Raw genomic sequence first — 24,155 nt, 5'->3', positions numbered from 1 at the left:
TCAGGTATCCGAATAGGAAAAGGCATACCAACTAAGGTTTGTGGTTTAGTGTTCTAAGATTCTTCATTTAAATTTGACTCTTGTATTTTGTGTTGATTTTTCTAAGAGATGTAATGAAATTTGAATTTTTTAAAAAAGGTCTTGTAGAAAGTTTCTTAAATCCAGCGCAATTAATTCCATATTTTTTCTCTCAGATATCCGATTCGGAAAAGACTTAACTTTAAAGATTTGTGGCTAAGTTTCCTATAAATCTGAGTTACAATTTTGTTTTTGAAATGTTTACTGAGTTTTATGTTCAAATATAAGGAACATGAAAATAACTTAAAGAACAAAAGCTTAATAAAATTGTATCAGAATAACGACTGGTACGAATTTATTAATGTTTCTTAGTGTTTAGTGCAAAGTGTAAGGTGTAAAGTTCACAGAGCACAGTAACAGTATGGCTCTAGCAAAGGATTTTCGATGCAGTCGTTGTCCTTGCTGCCATCGTTCCCCACTCGAACGACTTCTCCGATGAGTGAGAGTTTGCTGCCCTGTCTGCGGGTCATTCCCTCGAAATAGGCATTTCCCAGCTTGGTCTTCAGTCGCACCACGATGTCCTTGTCGTCGTACCTCTGCTTGTCGAAATAGGGTCCCTGCTCAGGATACGAATTCTTGTGGCCCTTCTCGATGTAGAAGTCGTTATCCCTTTGGGGAGCAGCAAAGTAGGCACTCACTATCGAATCCAATTCCAGGGGAATGCAAACGGCGTACTCCTCCAGCAACTTGTTGACATATTCAATGATAATGCTGGCCGATTTCTTGACCACTCGGCTATTAATGGGCACGGAAACTTGCTTGTGGCAGAGACAGAATTCACTGGGTATGTGCGAGGAATTGCAGTTCCTCCAAGGCGGAATGGGTAGAAAAAGACTGACAGCTCTGGGGGTTTCCAAACCCATGAGTTTCCACAACTCCTCAGACTTCTGGGTGATGGGCTCATCCTTCAGGGAGTTAAGATCCAGAATGTGTCTCAAAGTCTCGTGAAGATCGTAGGTGGTTACCAAGCTGTGGGCATTGCCAGCCAGGTTTCTCATGGCAAGCGGGTACTTCTTCCTCATCCAGTCGGGATATAATATGGACAAAAAGGGCTGACTGTCCTCTATCATGCCCTGAAAACTCTTACGAAAGCGACCCCATCTCAAACCATGATCCGACATGAACAATATGATGGTGTTATTGGTGATTCCCGCGTCATCGAGGCTCCTCAGCAATCGCTCGAATCTTCCATCCGCAAGTCGTGGAGAATTGAAGAACTCATGGAATCCATTGGCCCACCAGTAAAACGAGAAGAACGGATAGCGCTGTTTGTGGGGCAGCAATCTATCGTTCATCTCCAGCAGGACATCGATGAAGGTCCTTTCACCCACGCAATGGGTATCGGCCACCGAACTGCTCTGTCTCAAAATGTACATCGATACCATAAAGTCCTGGAAATTGTGATCTGTAGTTGGGTGCTTGAAGCCCGGCTTGCCATAATAAAACATCGAATATATGGCCATGTCCTCGGCAAAACTGGTATTGTAACCTGCCTTCTTGAACTCCTTCCAAATCAAGGGCAAGCCATCCATAGAATTCTGTTTTAGCCAATATTTCTGGGACTCGGTGGCACTGAGGCCAGTCAATAAACCAATTAAATTTGGATAGGTATTGTGGCCGATCTTGTTGAAGCCCCAAAACTCCACTTGCGACATATTATTACGCATATACTGCACAGTTTTCGGCATCTGGCGTAGCAAATTAAGATGCGAAACTGAATCCAGTCCCAAAATCATTACCGAAATGGGTGGAGCCGAGTCCTTACTCGAATTATTTTCCTCATTCCAGTATTTTAAAGTGCGAGGAGCTTTCTTCAGCAACTTCTCAGGTGGTGGTTGTATGAAGAAAAAGGCATCCTCGTTCAAAGATCTATTTGTATAGGTATTAATGCACCGCACTCGCATTTCCCTCAAGCCTTCGGGAACTTTGAGGGCATACGGAAACTCCAAATGGAACCTGGTGCGATGGCTCAGTTGTGCATGCCATCGCTTGATAATTTTTATCCGGAACCAAAAGCACTCAATTTGCCAGTCGTGTGTGAGATCATTTTCCTCCAGAATCTTATCGATATCCCGGGTCAACTTCAGGTACCACCTACCGTTGGCCACTTCAGTTCGAAACCAAGTCTGATGGTTGCATTCCAGGTAGAATCTCTTGTCCTCCCACTCCCAATCGGTGTATTTGGCTATAGTTGGATTCATCACATCCATGGCTATAATGCGACATCCGTCCGTGTTCACAAAGAATGCATTATGTATCTTGCCGCCTGCCTCGTATATCTGGGTGTCCATAAAAAGTAGTGCATAGAGGACCAGGGCCGTCAGGATTACGCCCAAGCCCAGTTTGCGAAAGCTCTTCTCGCCCATCCTCGCCAACACCAAATATGGCTCACAAAATATCGGTAGAAAGTTGTTTATTTTAGAAATTATTGAAAAGGAAAAGACGCAGCCTTCTGCGATTCAAAATTATTTTCCTCAGGAATTCTTTCTTATTTTTTTTCGATTAACGTTTTTCGACAATAGCTTCCCTCAATAATATTGTACTCAGCATTTCTGTTTTGTAAACTATTTTATAGTATTCAAAAATTGACATCTGGGAATGATATTTCTCTATAAATTTGGACTGTACTTTGCGGTCTTTTAATATACTTTTACAATATTCAGCCATTGTCTTCTCAGAATTAAAAAAAGTATTTTTACAATTTGCTCGACATTGTTTGCCTAACATTAATAAAGCGATAGCTCTATGAAGTAAAGATTTATTTAAAATATTGCACACTACTTTGTTGTTATATAAATTTAATTTCATAATATTTAAGCATTGCGAAGTATTTTTCAAATATCTCAAATAATTGTTGCACAAGGTTTTTTAACAAAAACTTGCCATTATTGTTTGGTAAACTTAATTTCACTATATATAGCGATTCAAATATTAAATAAATAAAATAATTGTTTACAATATCTTTGACATGTTTTGCCCAACATAATACAGATTTAGCTTTCTTCTTAAGGTATTTTGCAAATCCATTTTGTTTCGAGTGTGCTAGTTGAACTTCTCATGAGCAGCCGCAATATTTGCCGTCAAATAAAATCCCAACTCTCGCATACACATCCACATTTACGTATAGTACATCCACCTGGTGGCTAACCAGGTGCCAACAGTCGTTTCATTTGGTTCCACTGCAGTTGCTAAAGTCTGAAGAAGTCTGAAAAGAAATGCGACAGCTGCAAGTCATCAAGTCGGCAGCGCCAAGAGAATTCGCAACAATGTGCCAAAAGAGCTTCGACAGGGGTAAAGTTGCGGGAAATTCGCGGCAATTCTGCAGTTTTCTGTCTCTCATATTTTTGTCATTTTCCCAGGCGCCATTTTCTGTTGGCTAGCAATTTAATTTCATATTTTATGCAGTCAAAATCCACGTGGAGCATGCTACAAAAATGGTTGTTCTCTTCTTGGTTTCTGAATTTTTCCTTTGCCTTTTGCCAAACTGCAGCCCGAAGTCTTAGGCGGTTAAGGGAATGGGACTCTGGCAGTGGGTTAAGGTTCCGGGAGTTGGCTCCGCTGGCTGGGGTCATAATAAAGTCAGACCTGATGGCGACACTCATTTCTTTTTTCTCGGTGAGTTGATACCAAATGAATAATGAGCTGCTCTGAAAGTGTTCTCTATTGTTATAAGAAGGGAACTTAAATTAAACCTTCTAAAAAGTTAAAAAAGTCTGAAATTATTAGAAAAATGAAACTACAATTAATGTGTACTTAAAACTGTTTAAAACTATAAAGTATTTCGGCCTATATAAGTCTTTAGAATGCAAAGGATATGTTTTTAAGCACATACGCGTTGAGGCTGATAAGAAATATGTATATGATAGGAGATATGTATAATATATGTGTTTAAATTTGCACTTTTCACTGTCTAATTTAAATTAAAACTTTTTATTGAAAGTCTAAACTTTATTAAACTTCAGTTTGCTTAGATTCCCAAGTGGGTAGCTGTACATAGGACGTGAAGTCATAGGTGATTAACTTGGGGGCCAAAAAGCCACCAAAGCCATTTTGTCCCTTATAATATAAGCCCATTCCGGATAAAGGAACCGCCGGATTCGAGATCACTTCCTGAATGTCGATGAATGGCAACGTGGTTTGGCCAGCATCTTGCTTAAAACCCGAGTTGGTAAATTCGATGAACAGGTTGTTACTTCGATAAGGTGTCGATGGACCTGAGGATTTCGTGGACAATTGGGCGTCCTTAAGTTGCAGTTTATCCCTGAAAAATATAAATAAATTATTTATAAAAAAAATTCATATCAATTTGCCGAGTAATAGTGGAAAATCACCTTGGTTGATCGTTGCCCCCGGAAATCCAGTAACTTGTGGTATTGGGCTTAATTAAAATTCCGCTCTGGAAGTCAACTCTGCTGAATTGAGCCTCGAGATGAAGATGGGTTCCTCTCACCTTGAACCGCAGTCCAGTAACCACAGAGTTGTTTTCTGATTTTAGTTCATCCAGATCTACGGATCGCTTCTCGTAGCTCAGCATGTGGTAGTCGCTGCCCTCTTGTACATTCTTGTCGGTTATCTTGTACTCATCCACGGGTTTCCACTGTAGAGTGGTCTGATTGATGACTCCAAGTGGCAGGAGTTCGCCCTGCTGAACCTGCAGGTGGAAAACGCGATTGTGCTTCACAAAACGAACGCCTGTAACGACCCTGCAAGATTAGATTTGAATTGTTATTATATATTGTCCAATGTTGATGCAAAAGGTATAGGTTTAATTGTAATTAGACCGTAGATAGTAGATGCTGTCAGTCTTACCTATTTCTGATCACATCGGCGGTCACTTGTCTCAAGTTGAAAAAGCGATCAGAGTGAGTTCCCTGATCATCACACAAGCAAAGGCAGTAGCTGCATTCCCAGAACATCCACCAATTCCAGCTTTTTGCATTGTGCAACCTCTGGTTGCAACTACCTCCTTTTCCATGGACAAGTCCACTTTCATACTGGATGTACTCGTATCGCCTGTTGGAGTTCTTTGCCGCCTGGCAAACCTTCATGTCGGATTCCACAAAGCGGCAATCGTACACTTCACCGGAGCATTTCTGCTGCTCAGGGCAGAACTCATCGTCGAAACAGCCCTCAGATTTTGTGGATTTGTAGTGGGCGCAGTCACTCCAGCAGGATCCCTCCGTGTTGAGGTCCACCTCGTTCTCAATGTAACCCTGCAGCAAGCGGGTGACCTCCTCGTAGGTGACCCCAACTTCGTGCTTCCTTGGATCACAGCGCCAAATGGCGCGATCTGCTCGGCTCATCAGTTCCTTGATTTTGGACAGAGTGCTCGGAGTCCTTCGCTTGTAGGCCCCTCGGGATCTGTTTTCATCCTCGCTGGATCCCCCCTGTCCGAACATCCTGAGCATCTTCCACGCCCACTCTACCAAGGCGTGGGCTTTTAGCTCGGCGAGGACATACTGCACATACAACGTGTATAGAAATAGCTGAGGCGATTGTGGTGTTCGGCAAGTAAAGTCTTGGAACATCTTTAAAATTAGGTTATTTAGTGTGAATTAATTTTTAGGGTGTATCGAAATAATAAAGATGTATTACCTGGTTGCCGCTGGCCAGTTGAGCAATCATATCCTCACTACCAAACAGCTTAAGGTGAAGCTGTTCCATGGCTTGGAGATTTTTACGTTTGACCTGGGCATGTGCCAAATTTTGTAGGGTGTAATTTTCAAACTTAATTGACTCGCAATCTCTTAATTGTTTGTAGTGATCGTCAATCCTATCTATCGTTGAATGGATTTCATCCATCTCAGCAACGATTCGAATACTGATATTCGAATAGTTGTCTATGCCGATTGTAAAGGCAGCTGAATGTCTGTGCTAATGTAAATTGTAGTCATTAAGCAAACACATAAACAAATAGTTTATTTACCTTAAATTTCTCCAACTTATCAATTTGCTTATGGATTTCCTTTAAATAGGGGTTAGTCTTTTCTTCCTGTTCCAGCAACTCATATTTTCTGGCATTTGTAGTCGGAGCATTTTGAAAGGCCACCAGCGTGGCCAGAAACAAAATAATTTCGAAGTTCATGAAGTTCAGCTGCTGCTAGCAGCTTAGCATCTTAACTTTTCGGTCGCTTTGAATTCAATGAACAGCATTTGATTGTTGTCGACTCTATTATCAATTGAGGCTCTTATCTGCCAAATTAGCTTCTGACCTTCCAGTGGCCCAATTGCTAGCTTATTAAACATATTTCCCATGGCTGAGCATTGAACACTGCCTAGTAATAAAACAGGAAAAAAAAATTGGAAAATGCTTTTAAAATATTTTACAAAAATAAACAAAAACAAACAAGAAAATGTTTTAAAAAATAGACAAAAAAACATATTTAAAAAAAAATATTTACCACATTATTTTTTCTTAAAGATTCTGTATGAAACTTTCCGAAAGACTGGCGGATTGGGACGAATCGGAGAACTTAATATTATGTCTGATACTGTTGCTGTTTTGTTGAAGATGATAAGAAATATGTATACTTTATTTTAACAACGCTGCTTCCTACTTCGCTGTCTAATATAAATCGAAACTTTTTATTGAAAGCCAAAACTTTATTCATCTATAGGTTGCATAGATTCCCAAGAGGGCAGCTGGACATGGGGCGTGAAGTCATAGGTGATTAACTTCGGGGCCAGGAAACCACCAAAGCCATCTTGTCCCTTATAATATAAGCCAATGCCGGACAGAGGTACCGCCGGCTCCGAAACCACGTCCTGCATGTCGATGAATGGCACCGTGGATTGGCCAGCATCCTGCTCAAATCCGGTATTAGTAAATTCAATAAAGTGGTTGTCGCTTGAGTAAGGTATCGATGCAGTGGAGGATCGTGTGGACACTTGGGCGTCCTTCAAAGGTAGCTTATTCCTGAAATGAATAAATAAATTATAAGCAAATTAAATATTATAAATTGTCGAAGAGATTAACAGAAAATAACCTTTGTTGATCGTTGCAAGCGGACCTCCAGTAGGACTTTGTTTTCGGGTCGATGAGCAAACCGCTCTGGAAGTCAACTCTACTGAATTGAGCCTCCAGTTGAAGATGAGTTCCTCTTACTTTGAACCGCAGTCCAGTAACCACGGAGTTGTCATCCGCCTTCAGCTCATCCAGATCTACGGATCGCTTCTCGTAGGTCAGCCTGTGAAAGTCGATGCCCTCTTGCACATCCTTGTCGGTTACGCTGTACTCATCCACAGGTTTCCACTGAAGAGTGGACTCATTGATGACCCCAAGTGGAAGGAGTTCGCCCTCTTGAATTTGCAGGTGAAAAACGCGATTTCTCTTCACAAAACGAAGGCCCGTCACGACTCTGTAAGATGACGTTTGAATTTTAATTATTATTAAATTATTATTTAATTATTATTGCAATATTATTGCAAAAAGTAATGGTTACATTTTATTTAGGCGGTAGATAATTAAGATTACAATTTTTAGGTTTTCATTTTATACGAATCAAATGATCATTCCTCCACCATTCTAATCATTAATGCGTATCATCTCACCTGTTTCTATCAACATCGGCGAACACTGGTCTCAAGTTAAAATATCGATCAGAGTGAATTCCCTGATCATCGCACAGGCAAAGGCAGTAGCTGCATTCCTGGATAATCCACCGATTCCAGCTGTTTGCATTGTGCAACCTCTTGTTGCAACTGCCTTCTTTTCCGTGGACAAGTCCACTTTCATACTGGATGAACTCGTACCGCCTGCTGGAGTTCTTTGCCGCCTGACAAACCTTCATGTCGGACTCCACAAAACGGCAATCGTAAACTCCACCGGAGCATTTTGGCTGCTCGGAGCAGAACTTATTGTCAAAACAGCCCTCAGATTTTGTGGATTTGTAGTAGGAGCAGTCCCGACCACAGGATCCATCACTGTTTAAGTCCACCTCGTTCTCAATGTAACCCTGCAGCAGACGGGTGACCTCCTCGTAGGTGACCCCAACTTCGTGCTTTGTTGGATCACAGCGCCAAACGGTGGGATCTGCTTGGCTCATCAGTTCCTTGATTTTGGACAGAGTGCTCGGAGTCCTTCGCTTGTAGGCTCCTCGAGTTCTGTTCTTCTCCTCGACGGACTCACACAGTCCGAAGTTCATGAGCAACAACCAGGACCACTCTATTAAGGCGTGGGCTTTCAGCTCGAGAAGGACATACTGCGTGTACAGCGAGAAAAGATATTGCTGAGGCGATTGCGGCGTTCGGCAGGTAAGGTCTTTAAACATCTATAGAAGTAAGGCTATTAGAAATATTTAATTTTATATTTGAAATCGGAATAATGTATTTATTACCTGGTTGCCGCTGGCCAGTTGACCAATGAGGTCCTCACTTCCGAACAGCTTAAGGTGAAGCACTTCCAAGGGTTGTTTCTCAACCTGTTCCTCAGCTAAGCTTACTAGCGAATAATTTTCAAAGCCCTCCATTGTGAATCTTCTCAAACGGTCGAAATTATTGGAAAGCTTTTTTATTTTATTATTGATTCTAAGCAGTTGATTTGCGACTGGAATACCCCTATTTAACTGGCCGTCTGAGCCAATGGTAAAAGCAGCGGCATGTCTGTGCTTAGGTGCTAAAGAATGTAAGGCAAGTGAATCAAAATGAGCATAATAAGAACTTACCTTTGTCCTGTTAAATCGCTCAAGCTTCTCAACTTGCCTATAGATTTCTTTCAAGTACAGACTCGTTTTCTCTTCCCGTGTCAGCTCATTGGCAGTCGCGAAATCTTGGAGGACGATTATAGGGGCCAAAAGCAAAAGAAGTACGCTTTTCATGGCTGATTCTGTAGCTATACACAGTTAGTACCAAGTTTTCGAATCACAGATTAAAATATTTTAGTATTGCTTCTTGTTTGTTCCGATTCTGTACATTCAATGAACAACGTCTGCTCGATTATCAATTGAGACGCTTATCTACTAAATTCGCCTTCTGATCTTTTTGTGGCGCAATTGATAATGAGTATAAGACGTCTGAAAATCTGAATGAAACTTTCTCAAAAGTGTTTTTTTTTCCTTTCAGATAGTTTATAAGTTATATGGTACGATTTAATAATATATTATTATATTAGAAACATTTTTAAAATAATTATAGCTGCAAGGGTATACAAAACTTTAGTTTGCAAAGAAATGCTGGAAATGCTATGTCTATTGCAACATATTTGACTGTTGCATTGGAATAAGGAATAACAAAACATCTTTTAAATGCAATTACGTCTGCATAGATTCCCAAGAGGGCAGCTGGACATGGGGCGTGAAGTCATAGGTGATTAACTTGGGGGCCAGGAAGCCACCAAAGCCATCTTGTCCCTTATAATATAAGCCAATACCGGATAGAGGTACCGCCGGAAACGAAAAGACGTCCTGAATGTCGATGAATGGCACCGTGGATTGGCCAACATCCTGCTCAAAACCCGAATTGGTGAATTCGATAAAGTGGTTTTCACTTGGCAAAGGTTTCGATGGAACGGGGGATCGTGTGGACAATTCGGCGTCTTTGGGGGACAGTTTATGCCTGTAAAAATAAACAAATGGGTGAAAGTTTAAATCCTGAGCTAAAGTCTCGAGTATAAGTAGAAAATCACCTGGGTTGATCGTTGCTCCCAGACACCCAGTAGCTTGTTGTTTTCGGCGCGATGAGCAAACCGCTCTGAAAGTCAACTCTGCTGAATTGAGCCTCGAGATGAAGATGGGTTCCTCTCACCTTGAACCGCAGTCCAGTAACCATGGAGTTGTTTTCTGATTTTAGTTCATCTAGATCTACGGATCGCTTCTCGTAGGTCAGCATGTGAAAGTCGACGCCCTCTTGCACATCCTTGTCGGTTATGCTGTACCCATCCACGGGTTTCCACTGCAGGGTGGTCTCATTGATGACTCCAAATGGCTGGAGTTCGCCCTCCTGAATCAGGAGGTGGAAAACGCGATTGAGCTTCTCAAATCGAACGCCCGTCACGACCCTGTAAGATGAGGCTTAAGTTAATTTTATATGTAATGCAATATTATTAAATGACTTAAGAAAGAACGAAAAATCCTATTTTCGATACCTCTGTATGGGTGGTTTTAAAGGCTTTTATAAGGTTCTTACTTGGCACCATAACCTTTGAACCATTTGGTTACTCTCACCTGTTTCTCTCCACATCAGCGATGACAGGTCTCAGGTTGAAATAGCGATCCGACTGAGTTCCCTGATCTTTCTCATCGCACAAGCAAAGGCAGTAGCTGCATTTCCAGAAAACCCATCGATTCCAGCTGTTTGCATTGTGAAACCTCGTGCTGCAACTGCCTCCTTTGCCGTGCACTTTTCCACTTTCGTACTGGATGAACTGGTAACGCCTGTTGGAGAAGTACTCCGCCGAACAAACCTTCATGTTGGACTCGACAGATCTACAGTCGTACACTCGACCAGAGCATTTTGGCTGCTCGAAGTTTAGGTTATCGTCAAAGCCGCCTTCAGACTTGATGGATTTGTAGTGGGCGCAGTCACTCCAGCAGGTTCCATATGGGCTCAAGTCCACCTCGTTCGCTATGTAACCCTGCAGCAGTCGGGTGACCTCCGTATAAGTGTAGTGCTCCCTTGAATCGCAACTCCACACGGATCGATCTGCTCGGCTCATCAGGTCCATGATCCTGGGAAGAGTGCTCGGCGTCCTTCGCTTGTAGGCTCTTCGGAATCTGCTTTCATCCTCGATGGATCCTCCCTGTCCAAACTTCCTGAGAAACATCCAGGACCATTCCATCAACAAATGGGCTTTCAGTTCGATGTGGATGTAGTCCACATACAGCGAGTAAAGAAATTGCTGGGGAGATTGTTGCAATCGGCAAGTATACTCTTGTAACAGCTTAAATAAAATTAAATAATAATAAATTAATTTTGTATGCAAATACAATTTAATATAACTAATACCTGGTTGCCGCTGGCCAGTTTACCAATCAAATCCTCATTTCCGAACAGTTTGAGGTGAAGCTCGTCCATAACCTTAAGATTACCATAATTTCGCTTCGTAACGTGGATATTAGCAAAATACTGTAGGTCGTAGTTATTAAAGTCCCTTGCCATATTCATTGCAATGTCGTATTGCATTGAGATCCAACTAATTTTTTGTTTGATGTTTAACAATTGGTCTCCGCCATTTTTGCTTAAGTAATCGGTAACTAAAAATCGGTCCACCTGAAGTATTAAAGAATATTAGAGCAGAGAAAAGAATTTACACAACGCGGATTTACCTTGAACCATTGCAGTCGCCCAACCCTTTCAACTTGATTATAGATTTCTTTTAAATATGGATTTGTCTTTACTTCCTCTGGCAGACTATTTGGGTTGGCATTTGTAACCGCGAGATTTTGAAAGGCAATCACCGAAGCCAAAAGCAAAAACAGTCCGCATTTCATGGCTGATTCTGGTAAACTATTAGAAATGAGAACAATGTTTACCTCCAAATAGTTGTTTTTTAGTTTTGCTGATTAGAGGGCAGCTTCTTGTCTGTTCCGATGCTTTGAATTTAATGAACAGCGTCTGTTTGATTATTAATCACCACTCTTATCTGCCAAATTTGACTATTACCCTGGTAAAAAAAAGTAGTAAATCATCATTGCGGTTATTAGTTATTTTAAAATGAAAAGAAATTTTTATTTGTCTATTCTTAGAATTGGTTTTAATATCTGAAGATTTTATTTAATTTCCACCATACTAAAGTTTTATAATTTGCATTAAAATTAAATATGAATTTAAATTTAAAACAAATTGTATTTAATATTATTGTTTTTTGCTTAATAATTTATATAAAATTTTGAAGTTATTAGCCAGGTATTAGTGTTCCATTTTCTTATCAGTGTGGCCTTTATAAAGACAAATTATTTAATTTGAATACAGTGCTTTAGTAATCAGTTTTTTCGTCATCAAGCATAACACTTATTGAAGAGTGGACAAAAAAGTCTTTTATAAATAAAGTTGTACTTTTAGTGTTTCTGGTAAACAAAGTTCTCTGTTAAAAACAATAGCTACAAAACTAAAAATAACTTGAACAACATAGTTTTGCATACCCAACAAACATTTGTATATGTCATCCCGAGGGTGAAAGAAAGTTAATGTCAATTGTTTGCTTGACTTTGTTTTAGCCTGTTATTGTTATTGCTAAACTTAAAGCGAGTGAATTTCCGCTGGACTTTCTGGGTGAAACTTTGAGCTAAAACAAATTTATCTTTACTTTACCGAGGGGGAATATTTAATCGTCATTTGAGGAGATTCCAGCCATGACTTATGTTACGTATAATATTGTTTTATTTAATTCTGCCAGCGGCAAGAATGGTTATTAAGCTTTAAGTTTATTTTATGGCAGCAACTTGATGGCAATTGATAAAGCACTTTATTAAGTTGATTTGAATTTATGTCTGGGAAGTGCGAAACGAACTGGTTAATGTTTTGACTGATAGTCGATTTATTTAAATTAAGTATCCGAACTGATCCCTAATGAGCCCCACTGCGTATGAGCAATATTTGTCTAAATTATGCTCCTTATTTTTTCTGCACTTTCTTCGCCCAAATTGCTTGCAGTCAATTTGTTCAAACGCTTCGCTGCTTCTTGGCCATCACGATAATGTTGATGATGATGGATTTATGTCTGCCATTTGTTTTAGCTTGCCGCTTTTTTCCCCAATCTCACTTATTTGGTTTTTCCCCTTCTGACTTTGGTTTTTGTTGGCCGTTATGCGTCGGCTGTCATCGGCAGCAAAGTGAAAAGTGGCGAGTGAAATGTGAGATGCCTGTGCGAAAATGCCATAAATCAATTTTCACAATTCACAAATTGCCCTGGTGCAAAAAACCCAGACTGACGTTGTAAGCCGAGAACGCTTTTTCCCAAGGAGGATTAATTGAAACAACGCCAACTTAGAGTCTCCGTTAGAGTTCAATGGATGAGAGCTGTCTTTAAGGTGAAATAATCTTGAGCAGGCAGGAAATTGAAGTAAATTGATAAATTAAGTACGGGATAAGCTGTAATCATAAATCATTTTAAGACTTTAAAGGTTAAAATTTGTTCTTCAAACGAAAAGATGAAATTTTTATTATTATTTCAGCAATAGCAAAAGAAAAATACGAATATAAATATTAAATATTATCAATAGATACAAAACTAATTGATGTGATATATAGTTCGTAAATTAAATATTTTTTCATATAAATACCTAAAAGAAACTTAAACATCTATAGAGGAACATTTTCTTTATATTTTTCAACCATCCTGGTGGCAATCTTGAATAAATCAAGGGTCTTTTTTAGGTTTTTTGTACTCAGTATTGACACCAAAGCTATGACTTAAAAATGTCACCAGGCATTAATGCGGCTTTAAACATGGCAAAAAAACGGGGCACGCCCATTGGCGGCAACTGAAGTAATAACCACAAGCCGGGGCAAAAACAACAGCAATCAGATGCGAGTGTGAGAGACACTGAGCAGCGACTACAAGAACATAAAAAGCCAAATTAGCAATGTTTCACATCAAAGTGCGCATTAAATCCGAGACGATAATCACACACACGCATCACACACATACTGGCGCATAGAAAAGACGTCGTCCTTTGGCTCTTGGTATGCGTAAGGACATACAAAAAACATAATTAACCGCGACCTGGCGACAACAACAACACCAGAAACAACGTTTCAGCGACGAGGACGTCGTCGGCGACCTACAAAAAGCCGCCTGCCTAAGGCATCCAGAAAGTACACTGAAAAAATAATAACGACATAAACTCTTTCTGTGTAACCCCTTCACTGTTAAAAATAGGAAAAATATATTGTATTTATGTGTTCGTTAAATATATTTAGGAAATTTAAATAATTTTCAATGAGTTTTTAAAAAAAATGTTGGTACTCATCAACAAATGACATATGAAAAGAACTCAAAGTAGTTTTATAAATAAAATATTTTACTATTAAAAATACAAACAGCTTACATATTCTAAATTTTTTTTATAGACTAATCAATTAATTGAGTTATTAAAAACAAATATTTGAACTTATAAAAACCATTTGAAATTTGAAACAACTTGAAGTAGCCAATACCTGATATAAATTTAAGAATTCTGGCTTAATGTGATTTTTAAAACTTGAGCTTAGCCTTTATAACATTTCTCCAAGGGTATTGCGATGCGCACTTGGCCAGCATTTTCCGCCCTTTTCCCTTCTCTCCGACTTCCCCTTTTTCTCATTTCCCCATTTCCCCGGTGGCATCAGGTTAATGTGACGAGCACAGCTGGCGCTTGGCTTTGGGGTGTCGCTGGGGGGCGATGCCAGCGGAGCTTGAGCCGACATTTTTGCAAATTACACACTTTTGAATATAAAGTACTCGCATAACGCACCCGAGACAGCCAGTCTGTGGCCACTTTTAATGGGCCTAGTCGGGGAGTTTTGCCTGAAATTTATTTGCGAACTCCCGAGCCCAAGGCTTCGCAGTCTAGACATCGCCGGCACAATGCCTTTAGGTCAACTCTTTAGCTCACAAATTGCATGGCCCCACTCCTCCAGCCCTGAATTGCAATTAAGCTTGATATATGAGATAAAACTGGTTCAGCATTCGTTTCGTTTCGTTTAGTTTCGCCTTGTTTTGTGTCGTTCTGGGCAACATGGATTTATGATTTCCAAAAAGCCATCGGACTCCATTTCTGGGCCATCCCTATGCCATTTGTAAATCAAATTTTGGCCCCAGAAAATACATCAAAATGTTTCCACACACCGCCTCCCTTCGAAAAACCAAAAAAAAAAATTATTGCCAAAATGGTTGCTTGACATTTGACTTGTCGCAATGCTCGTTGCCAAATTTAAGCCTCTTGCTACGGAAAATATGAGAAAATCTGGAAAATGTGGTTGCGTAAAGTGAAATGTGGGAAAAATATGTGTAGCACTTATAAGTGGTGTTTGCTTGAGTTTTATTCGTGTATCCTGCAGACAAATAACAGAAGTTTCCATGTTATGTCCCGATAGAGGGGTAAATTTAATAAATTTAAGAAATATAATGTATATGATGGATTATAATAAATATTGATTTATTTATTGAATTGATTTTTAAATTGCAGGTTTTTACATATAAATAAAACAAAGTATTGCCACAAGACATATTGAAATGATGTAATACAACATATAAATATAAATTTTTATAATGTAATATAATATAATGTGTTGTAATATTCATTGTTCAAATTAATTTTTATTTTGCTGTGTTTTAACATTAAAAGAAAGCAAAGTTATTGCAATTGAAGTTACTGAAATATGTCCTACTGCAAAGAATAATATTGCAATCTTAATAAGGTGTATACTATTTAAAATTCCTTTTAATCACTTAACAATTGTTCACGGATACCGAATCACTCACGAATGCAATCAAATTAAAGAGCCAAGTGCAGCTTAATCCTTTTACAAACGCATTAAAATGTTGCCAGCAGCTGTTGAACCACTGCCATTGTTTCCATGGGGAAAAAAATAGAAAAGATTGGTAGGTGCATGGAGGATGGAGGAAGAAATGGCGAAAGAATTAAAAAGAAAGCGGACCATTTAATGATAATTACAGCGACCATTAGCAATTGTCTGGCGGCAATAATAACAAAGTGAACATAAAAACCAGACTGCGAAATGAGGAGCAGGACTCTGATATGCAAGGACTCGATGGGTGGGTGGTGTGGAAATTCCGGGGAAAATCGAGGGACTAGAGCGTGACGCGCTTTTCAATTACCACCACGGCACCCGGCTCAATCTAATGAATTGTTAAATTATGTAATGAAGCGTGTACTTTAGATAAATGAAAACTAATTAAATTAACTCTCCTGCAAGCAGCACCGAATGGCAAAGAGCAAAGTAAACTTTGCTTGCCAGAAAGAAATGGGATTCATTCCTTTGGGCCAGAATGCCACAATGCAATTGAAGCGAATTTAATTTGTGTTGTTTGCAAACATTTTAGTTTCGTAATTGGAAAACTAATTGTTTGCCACAATCACACCCCCCTTTCCATTTTGCCTGAGTAAATACCAAAAACCCGAATCCGAGTAGTGTTTTCTGGCAATTAGGCACGTTCCATGGCATAAGCCCTTATGGTTAATTGCCTTTCACCTCGAGCACATCTCTTATGGCCAAAAGCCACCTGTTTTGGTCTATTCTGCATTTAATGAGTCATTCGATTCGATTTCGCATGGGTCACGTAAAACATTAAAATGAATGAGCGACAGTGGAGGGCGGGGAAAATGGGGGTTTAAGCATCGTTTGCACATGACAACCAGATGGTAATAAATTTTGAGTTTGGCAAAAGTAATAAGGGAAGCCATAAATGACAAAGTCGTGGGGCGTGGCCAACGGGTAATGGACAATGCACAAATTATGAGAATACCATATTAAGAAAAAACTAAAAAAGAGGTTGCTGGAAATATTTCTTTACAGAATAAAATACAAAAAATATATGCAGGAAATTTTAAAGTATCCATTTAAATAATAATATCAATATACATGGATAGTAATTTATCTTGTCATTAAAAAGCTGAATGACTAATTACCTTTAAATGTAAGCAGGCGCAGAAGGGTCATGAATAATGGAAAAACCATCGCAACAGCACATTAACATTGTATGATAATTTAAATGAGCTACTTAATACTGAAATAATTATTTTGGTAGCAATGGTATTTTGAAAAATTTTCATTTCACTGGCCCAAAAAAAAAATTGTCTAAAGTAATCTGTGATTATAGGTTAGTGCTCTCAATAAAAATGTGCAAAGTAGTCAATAAATTTTGGTAATTTATGCAAATGTTCCACTCCAGGACATTGTCCCAAATTCTTTCAATCTTAGCTTAGCACTCCTTTTTCCCTTTTTCAGCATTTTAAGGACCTCTTTCTCCATGTTATTCTTGGCCCCTTGTTGTTGTTAACTTTTGAGCCCTTTTGTCACCTTTGCGCTTGATCAAATTCGACACTTCAAATAACACTTCAGCAAATGTTGTTCTTGGTCCTTGGAAGTGTGAGTGTGTGTGTGTTGTCCTTTTGCACATTTGACTGAATTTGAAGTGTGTGCTTAACAATTTTTGGACAACTTTTTTAAATTCCTTAAGCACGTCGACTGCAAAACTTTTGCGCTGGCGAAAAGTAATTTTGATTTTATTAGCTGTGTAGCACCTGACGGCATTCTCTGACTTTTTCCCTTCTCTTTGTCACTTCTTGGTTTTCAGCTTGCAGCTTTCAATTCAATTTCAGTCAATTGCGTGTTTGGCACAAAGTTTTTCCCACACACACATACCAACACAATGGGAAAAGCGAATCACCCGAAGCCCTGAAAATTCGGCGATAACTTGACAAAGTCAACAGCTTGATGGGCCAAAAGTGCCAAGGATAAAAAAAAGAGAGGAAAAACACGACTAACAATTTGTTGTTATCGACATTTGCCGTTGTCGATATTTTCCTGTCAAAGCGCCGGACAAAAAAAAAGTGGAAGACAAAGCCGGAAAAAACTTTTCGACTTTCCAAATGCCAAGGGCTCGGTCAAATGGCAAAATGAAGGGCGGGGAAAATTAATTTAATCTCAACCAAAGGCAATTTCTAAAAGGAAATAGTCAACTATTTGTAAGGTAACCTAAAACCTTTAGAAAAATATTTTATTGCGCCAAAATTGGTTTACTAGTGAAATAAAATAAAATTTCAATTTGTATAAATTTTTTATTTGATATTTCTTAATATTAAAAGAATTCTTAAAAAAAAATAAATAAAAAAATGGAAGTTAAATAACAAAGTTTGTATTTTGGAAATAATTTGATTATTTAAAATTAGAACTGCCATAGTCACTTTACTGTAAAAACTTACGAAATAAGAATTCCAATATAAAATTAATCTCATACAAATTTTCGTAAGTTGAAAGTAAGAATTTATTTAAAAGAATAAATAAATAACTGTTTTTATGTCAGTATATATTTTCTTTTGTTATTTTAGAATTCTTAACACAAATAATTTGTTTTGAGCATTTTTACTTAACGCTTTGAACATCCCTCTCGTTTAGTTTAGTAGAAAAATAATCAAATTATATTTTATTGCCAAACTAAATTAAAGGGACATTCAAGTCTTATAAAATGCCATCAGACTGCTCCGTTTCATCCAAAATTGTAGACTCCGCATCGCTTTCCAGAAGCCCAGCATTATTCTCCATATCCTCATCAATCAGATAGCCCACTATATTGAATTCAGCCTTGAGGCTCTGCTCCCAACGATTTATTACATCATCGGCGCAGACGCCCATTGAACTGCAGGCAATATTCAGGACCCTATTGGCATTGCAACCGGCTAATAAGGAGTACGGTCCATGGTTGTGGAACTTTTCACGCCCAGGACTGAGATCATATATCAGGCCATTCAAGGCGGTGTAAATAGGTTGATCGGTGCTCGAGCCATCAAAAGCAGTTAGTTGCCTAACACTTAGTAGAACAACCTCATTGCCTTTGGGCAAGAGCTCACTGTCATCCTCTGGGTCTAATTCCGTATTCTCCCCCGATTTTTCTGCATCTTCCTTAATCTTGCCATAAATCTGTGACAATTTTGTGGTGGCAAAATAGCCCAGCAAAAAAGAAATTACCGCCTGACCCAAAGGACTCCTCAGCAGTCTTGAAGCAGTCTCCAAATTGGGACTTATTTCTATTAGAGTTGGTTATTGATTTTTACAAATAATATAATTGTTTCAATAATTTAACTCACTTGTTGCAAACATTTGACCCAATAGCTGCATTTTTTACATTAACACCTTTTTTTTGTTTATAAAAACATTAGTCAATTCTGCTTATTTAGTTTACTTCCACAGCATTTTGTTTTTTAAAAATTTCTATCAAAACGAATTTGAGTGCAAACTCACCAGCAATTTGATCATACTCAATTAAGCCGAGTTAAGAACAATTTACCGCAGTGCGGAGCGAATAAAAATGATAAGCCACCTGCTGCCAAGCTCATTTACATCATTCATATAAATTACATGCACTGAAAAAAACGAATGCAAATTATCTAAAAAAAAAGTAAAAAGGTAAAATAAAACCTTATCTACTCAAATAATAAAAATGTCTACGAAAACGCTTATTATTATATTCAAATCCATTAATTTATTTATTTTGTCAACTTTGTTTTGTTGTGTTATCATGCCCGAAAAATATTTGTAGACTTAGTCTTAAACAAAATTTTTTTTTTATACAACATAATTTTATTACTCAGCCAAAAATTTTGTATTTGAAATATTAGAATTGGCGTAAAAAGTCATAATATTCTTTTGTTTTAGTTTTGATATTTTTTATTTTAGGTATAACTTTAATTCTAAGTTTTTTCTCTGAATGTAACACATTCATATAGAGTTTTCGTCCGCGCCATTTGTTATTAACATTAATGCCAAATGCTATCGTAAAAAATGGCGAACAAAAACATTTTCATGTGTGTGTGTCGCCAGTCTGCTGTCAGTTGCTGTTTCTATCAAATTGGTTGTACTTGGACTTTAATATGACTTAATAAGCTCATTACAATTTTTTGCACTGCGTGTGTGTAAGTGTGTTGTGTGCTGGTTGCCAACAAAGTGTAATTTCGCGTCAGAAAAGTACTCTGGCAAATATACATACGAACGCATATGTAAATACAAGTACAACTGCAGGGCGAGTGGAAGGAGTAAGGACGAAGGAGTTCTGTGCTGATTTGGGTCGGATTTAAGTGATACCCTGGGATTGTTCAATTGAATGGAAAACTGAACTTGTTTTGTTGCGGCTCATGCATTTGGTTGAGCTTTTGAAATAGTTGTTTAAATAAAAGATTGCTTGTAATCATAAATATATTCAGCATTTCTTTTGTTCGTCGTGCCCTAAAAAGTAGGCAATGTTTTTTATAAAGGTGTTTCCTTGCATATTTTATATAAGCAAACATGCAAATAAGATAAAAGTATGTAAAGATGTATTAATTCAATCAAAACAATGGACCTATGTAGAATTGGGTATTAATAAATAAAGTACATTTTGTGCTACCAACTTTCTTTAAAGCACCTAATTATGTATTTATTAACGCTATGTTTAATTTCTCCATGTAAATTAAGAATGTATATATGTAAAGAATTGCGTACTACCAGACTTACCTAAAGATTTCTAACGAATTCGATTTACTATACTGGTGTGTTGAAAATTAATAAAAAAAACTTGATCCTTAGTTCTTTAAAAGTTAAATTTGAAAACAGAGTACCACCATACCCAGTCGATACCCTGGCGATAGCCGTAACGGGAATCAAGAGAAAACTGGCAAGCGTAGCGCCGTTTCGTTTCCGCCTTATGCTCGCATTAAAATTTGCATAACGTTGATTTTGTTGCGAGCACATTACGCATACGCCGCGTGTGACGCTGGCTCAAATTGCTTTGGGCACTCGGTTTGCGGCTGGCTGCTTCCTTTGCCGGTTTGCTGGTTCTTGTTGTCGTTTTTCCTTCTTTCCGGTTTTGTTTTCGCTTATTTTAATTTAATAAATTAAAACATATTTCGCATGCTGTTCAAATATAATTACATTTCCTTCAGACCGCACTCGTTTCCGCTCACAGCTTTGCCTTCCTTTAATTAAAAATAAAAATCATGCAAATAAAAATAAACTGAGAGAGAGAGAGCAGAAATCTGTTTAAAGTTCCTATGGCTGGCACTGCTGTTTCTGCTGGTTATTAATAAACTTTTCAATTGCCCACCAACTGCGAGGGCAGCTGTGTCGTATTAACTTTGTCTGCCAACCACACCCTACGCCCCTCACTTTATGCCAGCCCCTTTTCCACTGTCTCTTGTTTGGCTTATTAGTCCCGCTCCGTTGAAATTTGCTTTGGCAAATGTCGGAAATCCGACGGCCACAAAAAGAAAAAATCACCAAATTTCAACCGCAAAGTGCCAAAGCTCATAAGCCCACAAACAGCATAAAAAGGCTGCCAAGGAAAAAGAGGGAGCACAGAGTATGCGGATCCAGCTTATTATTCGAGTTAATTAAAGCAAATTTCAAAAGGATTAAATTGCCAGCAGATTTGCTTAGTTTACTTTGCCGCCGGCCTTCAAATGGAGCTGGGACTTCACCAATGGGATGGACTTGGACTGAAAAGAAAACGTCAAAGGGTTTAAGTATTAACAACTTGAGAAGGGTTTTCCTTGAAGCTTTTACAAATATTGCATTATTGTGACAGTAACTCTTGTTGTATAATTTAAAACATAGAACATAACATTTTTAATGAACACATCAATAACGAATACTATTTATAACAAAGAAATGTAAATTTTCAAATATTTGCATTATTATTGCACTTGAAGTATAATTTGATATATTAAACAGGACATTTTTTTTCCAACATTTTAATTTTAATGTTATGCACATTTTTGTTGTACTACTTATGCTTTAATATATTTAATTTCTCAGCCAATGATTTGTTAATATATTTGCTAATAATTTCATTCATCAAATATACTAAGACTTAGTTAGTTCCTTAATATTTACTTACTTTTAAGAAACCAAAATTTTGTTGGGCCAAAAAGTTATCGAAAAACCCAAATGTTCTAAATTGTTTCTTTTCGTTTTGCACTTCTGCAAAGCCAAAACGAGTACAAAACATTCCTATAAAATATTATCAAACATTACCAGAGCGGTCTTACTCCATTTCGCAAAACCCCAACCAATCTCCTAGTAGTCCAATGATTTATTCATTGAACTGAGGAGGCTACAAAAAAAATCCGAAAAACTGGCTCCCACATAGTTTTTGGCCCCGATTCCGCCCTCACACTCGGCACTTTGGTTTGCCGCCTGATGCTGAAATATTTTGCTGCACTAACCATAAATAAAAAAGTACAGAAAAAAGTACTGAAAAATTGAGGGAAAACGAAAATAAAAGTCCGCAAAAACTGGCCCAAACAAGCGGAGCGCACACAAACAAATTGAGCAAGAATAACAACGGATGAAAAAATATTTTCATGCGACAATTGCAAAAGTGTCAAGGTGCAGGCGGCGCCAGCCACAAAAAAAAACCCCAGAAAAATAGATAAAAGGACTGGCAAAACTGGGCCAATAAAGCAGGGTGCCAATTTTGTATAAACCCCTGAACCATAACACACAAAAAAAAAAAACGAAAGTTGGCCAACTTTGTGTGCTAAATTCACAGAAAGAGAGAACATTTTTTATGCCTGGCATATTTTTAGTGCATTTGGTGCGGTGTGTATGGTTACTGATAGGGAATTATCAGCTGTATGACAGCATTTAGCAGACAAAGTTGCCTGGGGAACGATTGTCATTTTGAGGGTTTTTTAGGAGCCTTTAAACGAATGCACTGGGAAAAGAGGTCGCAAAAAATTTTTATATAAATTCAATACAGAATAAATGGTTTATTTTCTTTGTAAAATTTGTTAAACTAAATGTATATATGGTATTACAAGCACGGGTGTTCTGAAAGGATTACAATTTTTAAGAATTAACTTGGAATATATATTTATGGATAATATAATATGTGAAACTCATAAAGAAAATATATAATTAATTTCAACTTTTGAAAGATATGTATGGTACCACTTAATGACTATTATTAATAAAACTCACAAATAATTGTTATATACTTTTTTTATTTATAGGAATACAATATAATGTTTATTTGAGATTTTTGTTTATATAAATCTGAAATAATAGTTATAAAAGATCTTTTTTTTGGCAATTCTTCGATAATCGTTAAATGGGATGTTAATTAAGCATTACTCATTATTTTATTTTATTTAATTTTTATTAGTTGTATCTAAAATAAATCTGTTACCAAATATTTTTTTCTGTGCAGACTGACATTTGCTGCCAAACTTTTGGCAGATTTCACTGCTCACTCGGCAGCCAAAAGAACAAATCAGAAAACTCCACCATCGAGATCTGGCAATGCATTAAATCAATATCTCCCCCACTGCCAATCGGTTTGTTTGTCTGTCTAAATGTCGGCGAAAAGTTTTCTTGCATAATTGCGAACGAAGCGCTGGAGAAAATTTAATGAACTTCGCAGCGAAACCCAAAATCCAAGGCATAAATATCATGCATGGCTGCCAAGTTCCCATCTTAGTTTCGAATTGATGAGCAGGAAAGTTTTGCGTGCGATCTGCTGGATGATTTTCCGCAATCATTTTCCGCCCAACCCAAACGCCAACACACTGGAAAAGTTACTCATTAAGGTGCCGATGAGAATTTGTGTGAAATTCCCCAAACGATGCCAGATTATTAATAACTGTGGTGGTGCGTATAAATATTTGCGCTTTTCTCATTAAAGTTTACATCACGCATACGCGGCATTGTGCACAATTAGTTGCAATTTATATGCTCTTACACAGCAGTCGAGCGAGCACTCGGCTTAATGATACTTAATGTGTAAATCATTATAATAAATTACATGCACACCCGATGATAAAAATAATCCAGCACCAAGAAAAGCACAAATAAACCGACTCAATCCGCATAATGTGTGCGCCAACATGCGCCTATATATATACGTAAAGCGCAGTGAAAACATAGCCAAGTCGGGATTTAAGAGTGGGTCCTTATGCACGCATTAGACATAAAGGCCATAGACATTAGTGCGCATAATGAAAAGCATTTCGCTGCCAAGAGTGCGTCACACGATAATGATGATAATAATGGGGATACCAAGGCAACCGCAACATCAAACAGACAGCGCAAAACCGGCAAAAAAATAAATAGGATAACACATATACAGAGAGGAGAAAACGCTCCACAAGTTATGAAAGCTTTGTCTCCTAACCATCCTCAAATCATCAGCTGTTGGCCAGCTGTTTTTGGCCCCCAATGTTTTGGGTAATTTTCAGTCGGAACCTTTTCGTGCGGAGATAAAACTTCCCATCGAAAATTAAGCCCAAAACATTTCTCTTTTGGATGCTGCGTGCGCATGTTGAGAATCGTGACTTCTCCCGAGCGAAGCATAAACTCTCGCAAGTGGCAAATTTTTATAGCAAAGCTCCAGGACGTTTATCTGAACATGGCCAGCATCCTTTTTGACCAGTAGCGGAGTAACT

At 38.1% G+C, this 24,155-nt stretch overlaps 5 protein-coding genes across 9 annotated transcripts; all 5 read right to left on the bottom strand.

Moving 5' to 3' along the window:
• Positions 1-366: 366 nt before the first annotated feature.
• On the bottom strand, positions 367-2,517 carry LOC108147851. The gene has a single exon (XM_017274608.2). It carries the CDS (start codon positions 2,442-2,444, stop codon positions 420-422), a length of 2,025 nt encoding a protein of 674 aa, XP_017130097.1. The 5' UTR covers positions 2,445-2,517; the 3' UTR covers positions 367-419.
• Positions 2,518-3,998: 1,481 nt separating this feature from the next.
• Positions 3,999-6,232, bottom strand: LOC108147772. 3 transcript variants are annotated; one of them, XM_041710448.1, is made up of 6 exons: positions 6,005-6,232; positions 5,674-5,952; positions 4,888-5,606; positions 4,529-4,781; positions 4,410-4,474; positions 3,999-4,339 (listed from the first exon to the last, which is right to left on the bottom strand). In XM_041710448.1, exons 1-6 carry the CDS (start codon positions 6,161-6,163, stop codon positions 4,030-4,032), a joined length of 1,785 nt encoding a protein of 594 aa, XP_041566382.1. In that variant the 5' UTR covers positions 6,164-6,232; the 3' UTR covers positions 3,999-4,029. The 3 variants fall into 3 exon arrangements, with proteins under 3 accessions (XP_041566382.1, XP_017129991.1, XP_041566383.1); XM_017274502.2 differs by having other exon boundaries at positions 4,410-4,781; XM_041710449.1 differs by having other exon boundaries at positions 4,410-4,781; positions 5,674-5,947; positions 6,005-6,094.
• A 346-nt stretch (positions 6,233-6,578) lies between these two features.
• Positions 6,579-9,050, bottom strand: LOC108148044. 2 transcript variants are annotated; one of them, XM_017274890.1, is made up of 5 exons: positions 8,742-9,050; positions 8,415-8,684; positions 7,630-8,362; positions 7,065-7,436; positions 6,579-6,994 (listed from the first exon to the last, which is right to left on the bottom strand). In XM_017274890.1, the coding sequence occupies exons 3-5, from the start codon at positions 8,346-8,348 to the stop codon at positions 6,682-6,684; spliced, it is 1,404 nt and encodes a 467-aa protein (XP_017130379.1). In that variant the 5' UTR covers positions 8,349-8,362; positions 8,415-8,684; positions 8,742-9,050; the 3' UTR covers positions 6,579-6,681. The 2 variants fall into 2 exon arrangements, with proteins under 2 accessions (XP_017130379.1, XP_017130378.1); XM_017274889.1 differs by having other exon boundaries at positions 7,630-8,348.
• Positions 9,051-9,161: 111 nt separating this feature from the next.
• On the bottom strand, positions 9,162-11,656 carry LOC108148045. 2 transcript variants are annotated; one of them, XM_017274892.2, is made up of 6 exons: positions 11,340-11,656; positions 11,020-11,283; positions 10,239-10,954; positions 9,820-10,072; positions 9,701-9,765; positions 9,162-9,630 (listed from the first exon to the last, which is right to left on the bottom strand). In XM_017274892.2, exons 1-6 carry the CDS (start codon positions 11,502-11,504, stop codon positions 9,327-9,329), a joined length of 1,767 nt encoding a protein of 588 aa, XP_017130381.1. In that variant the 5' UTR covers positions 11,505-11,656; the 3' UTR covers positions 9,162-9,326. The 2 variants fall into 2 exon arrangements, with proteins under 2 accessions (XP_017130381.1, XP_017130380.1); XM_017274891.2 differs by having other exon boundaries at positions 9,701-10,072; positions 11,340-11,654.
• A 6,373-nt stretch (positions 11,657-18,029) lies between these two features.
• LOC108147879 (neudesin) lies at positions 18,030-18,978 on the bottom strand. Its single transcript, XM_017274637.2, has 2 exons — positions 18,825-18,978; positions 18,030-18,764 (listed from the first exon to the last, which is right to left on the bottom strand). Exons 1-2 carry the CDS (start codon positions 18,853-18,855, stop codon positions 18,199-18,201), a joined length of 597 nt encoding a protein of 198 aa, XP_017130126.1. The 5' UTR covers positions 18,856-18,978; the 3' UTR covers positions 18,030-18,198.
• Positions 18,979-24,155: the final 5,177 nt, after the last annotated feature.

The sequence above is a fragment of the Drosophila elegans genome, unplaced genomic scaffold (genome assembly GCF_018152505.1).
Source record: "Drosophila elegans isolate 14027-0461.03 unplaced genomic scaffold, ASM1815250v1 contig_814, whole genome shotgun sequence".
Lineage (NCBI taxonomy): Eukaryota > Metazoa > Arthropoda > Insecta > Diptera > Drosophilidae > Drosophila > Drosophila elegans.
This window is presented reverse-complemented; position numbering and strand designations above follow the sequence as displayed.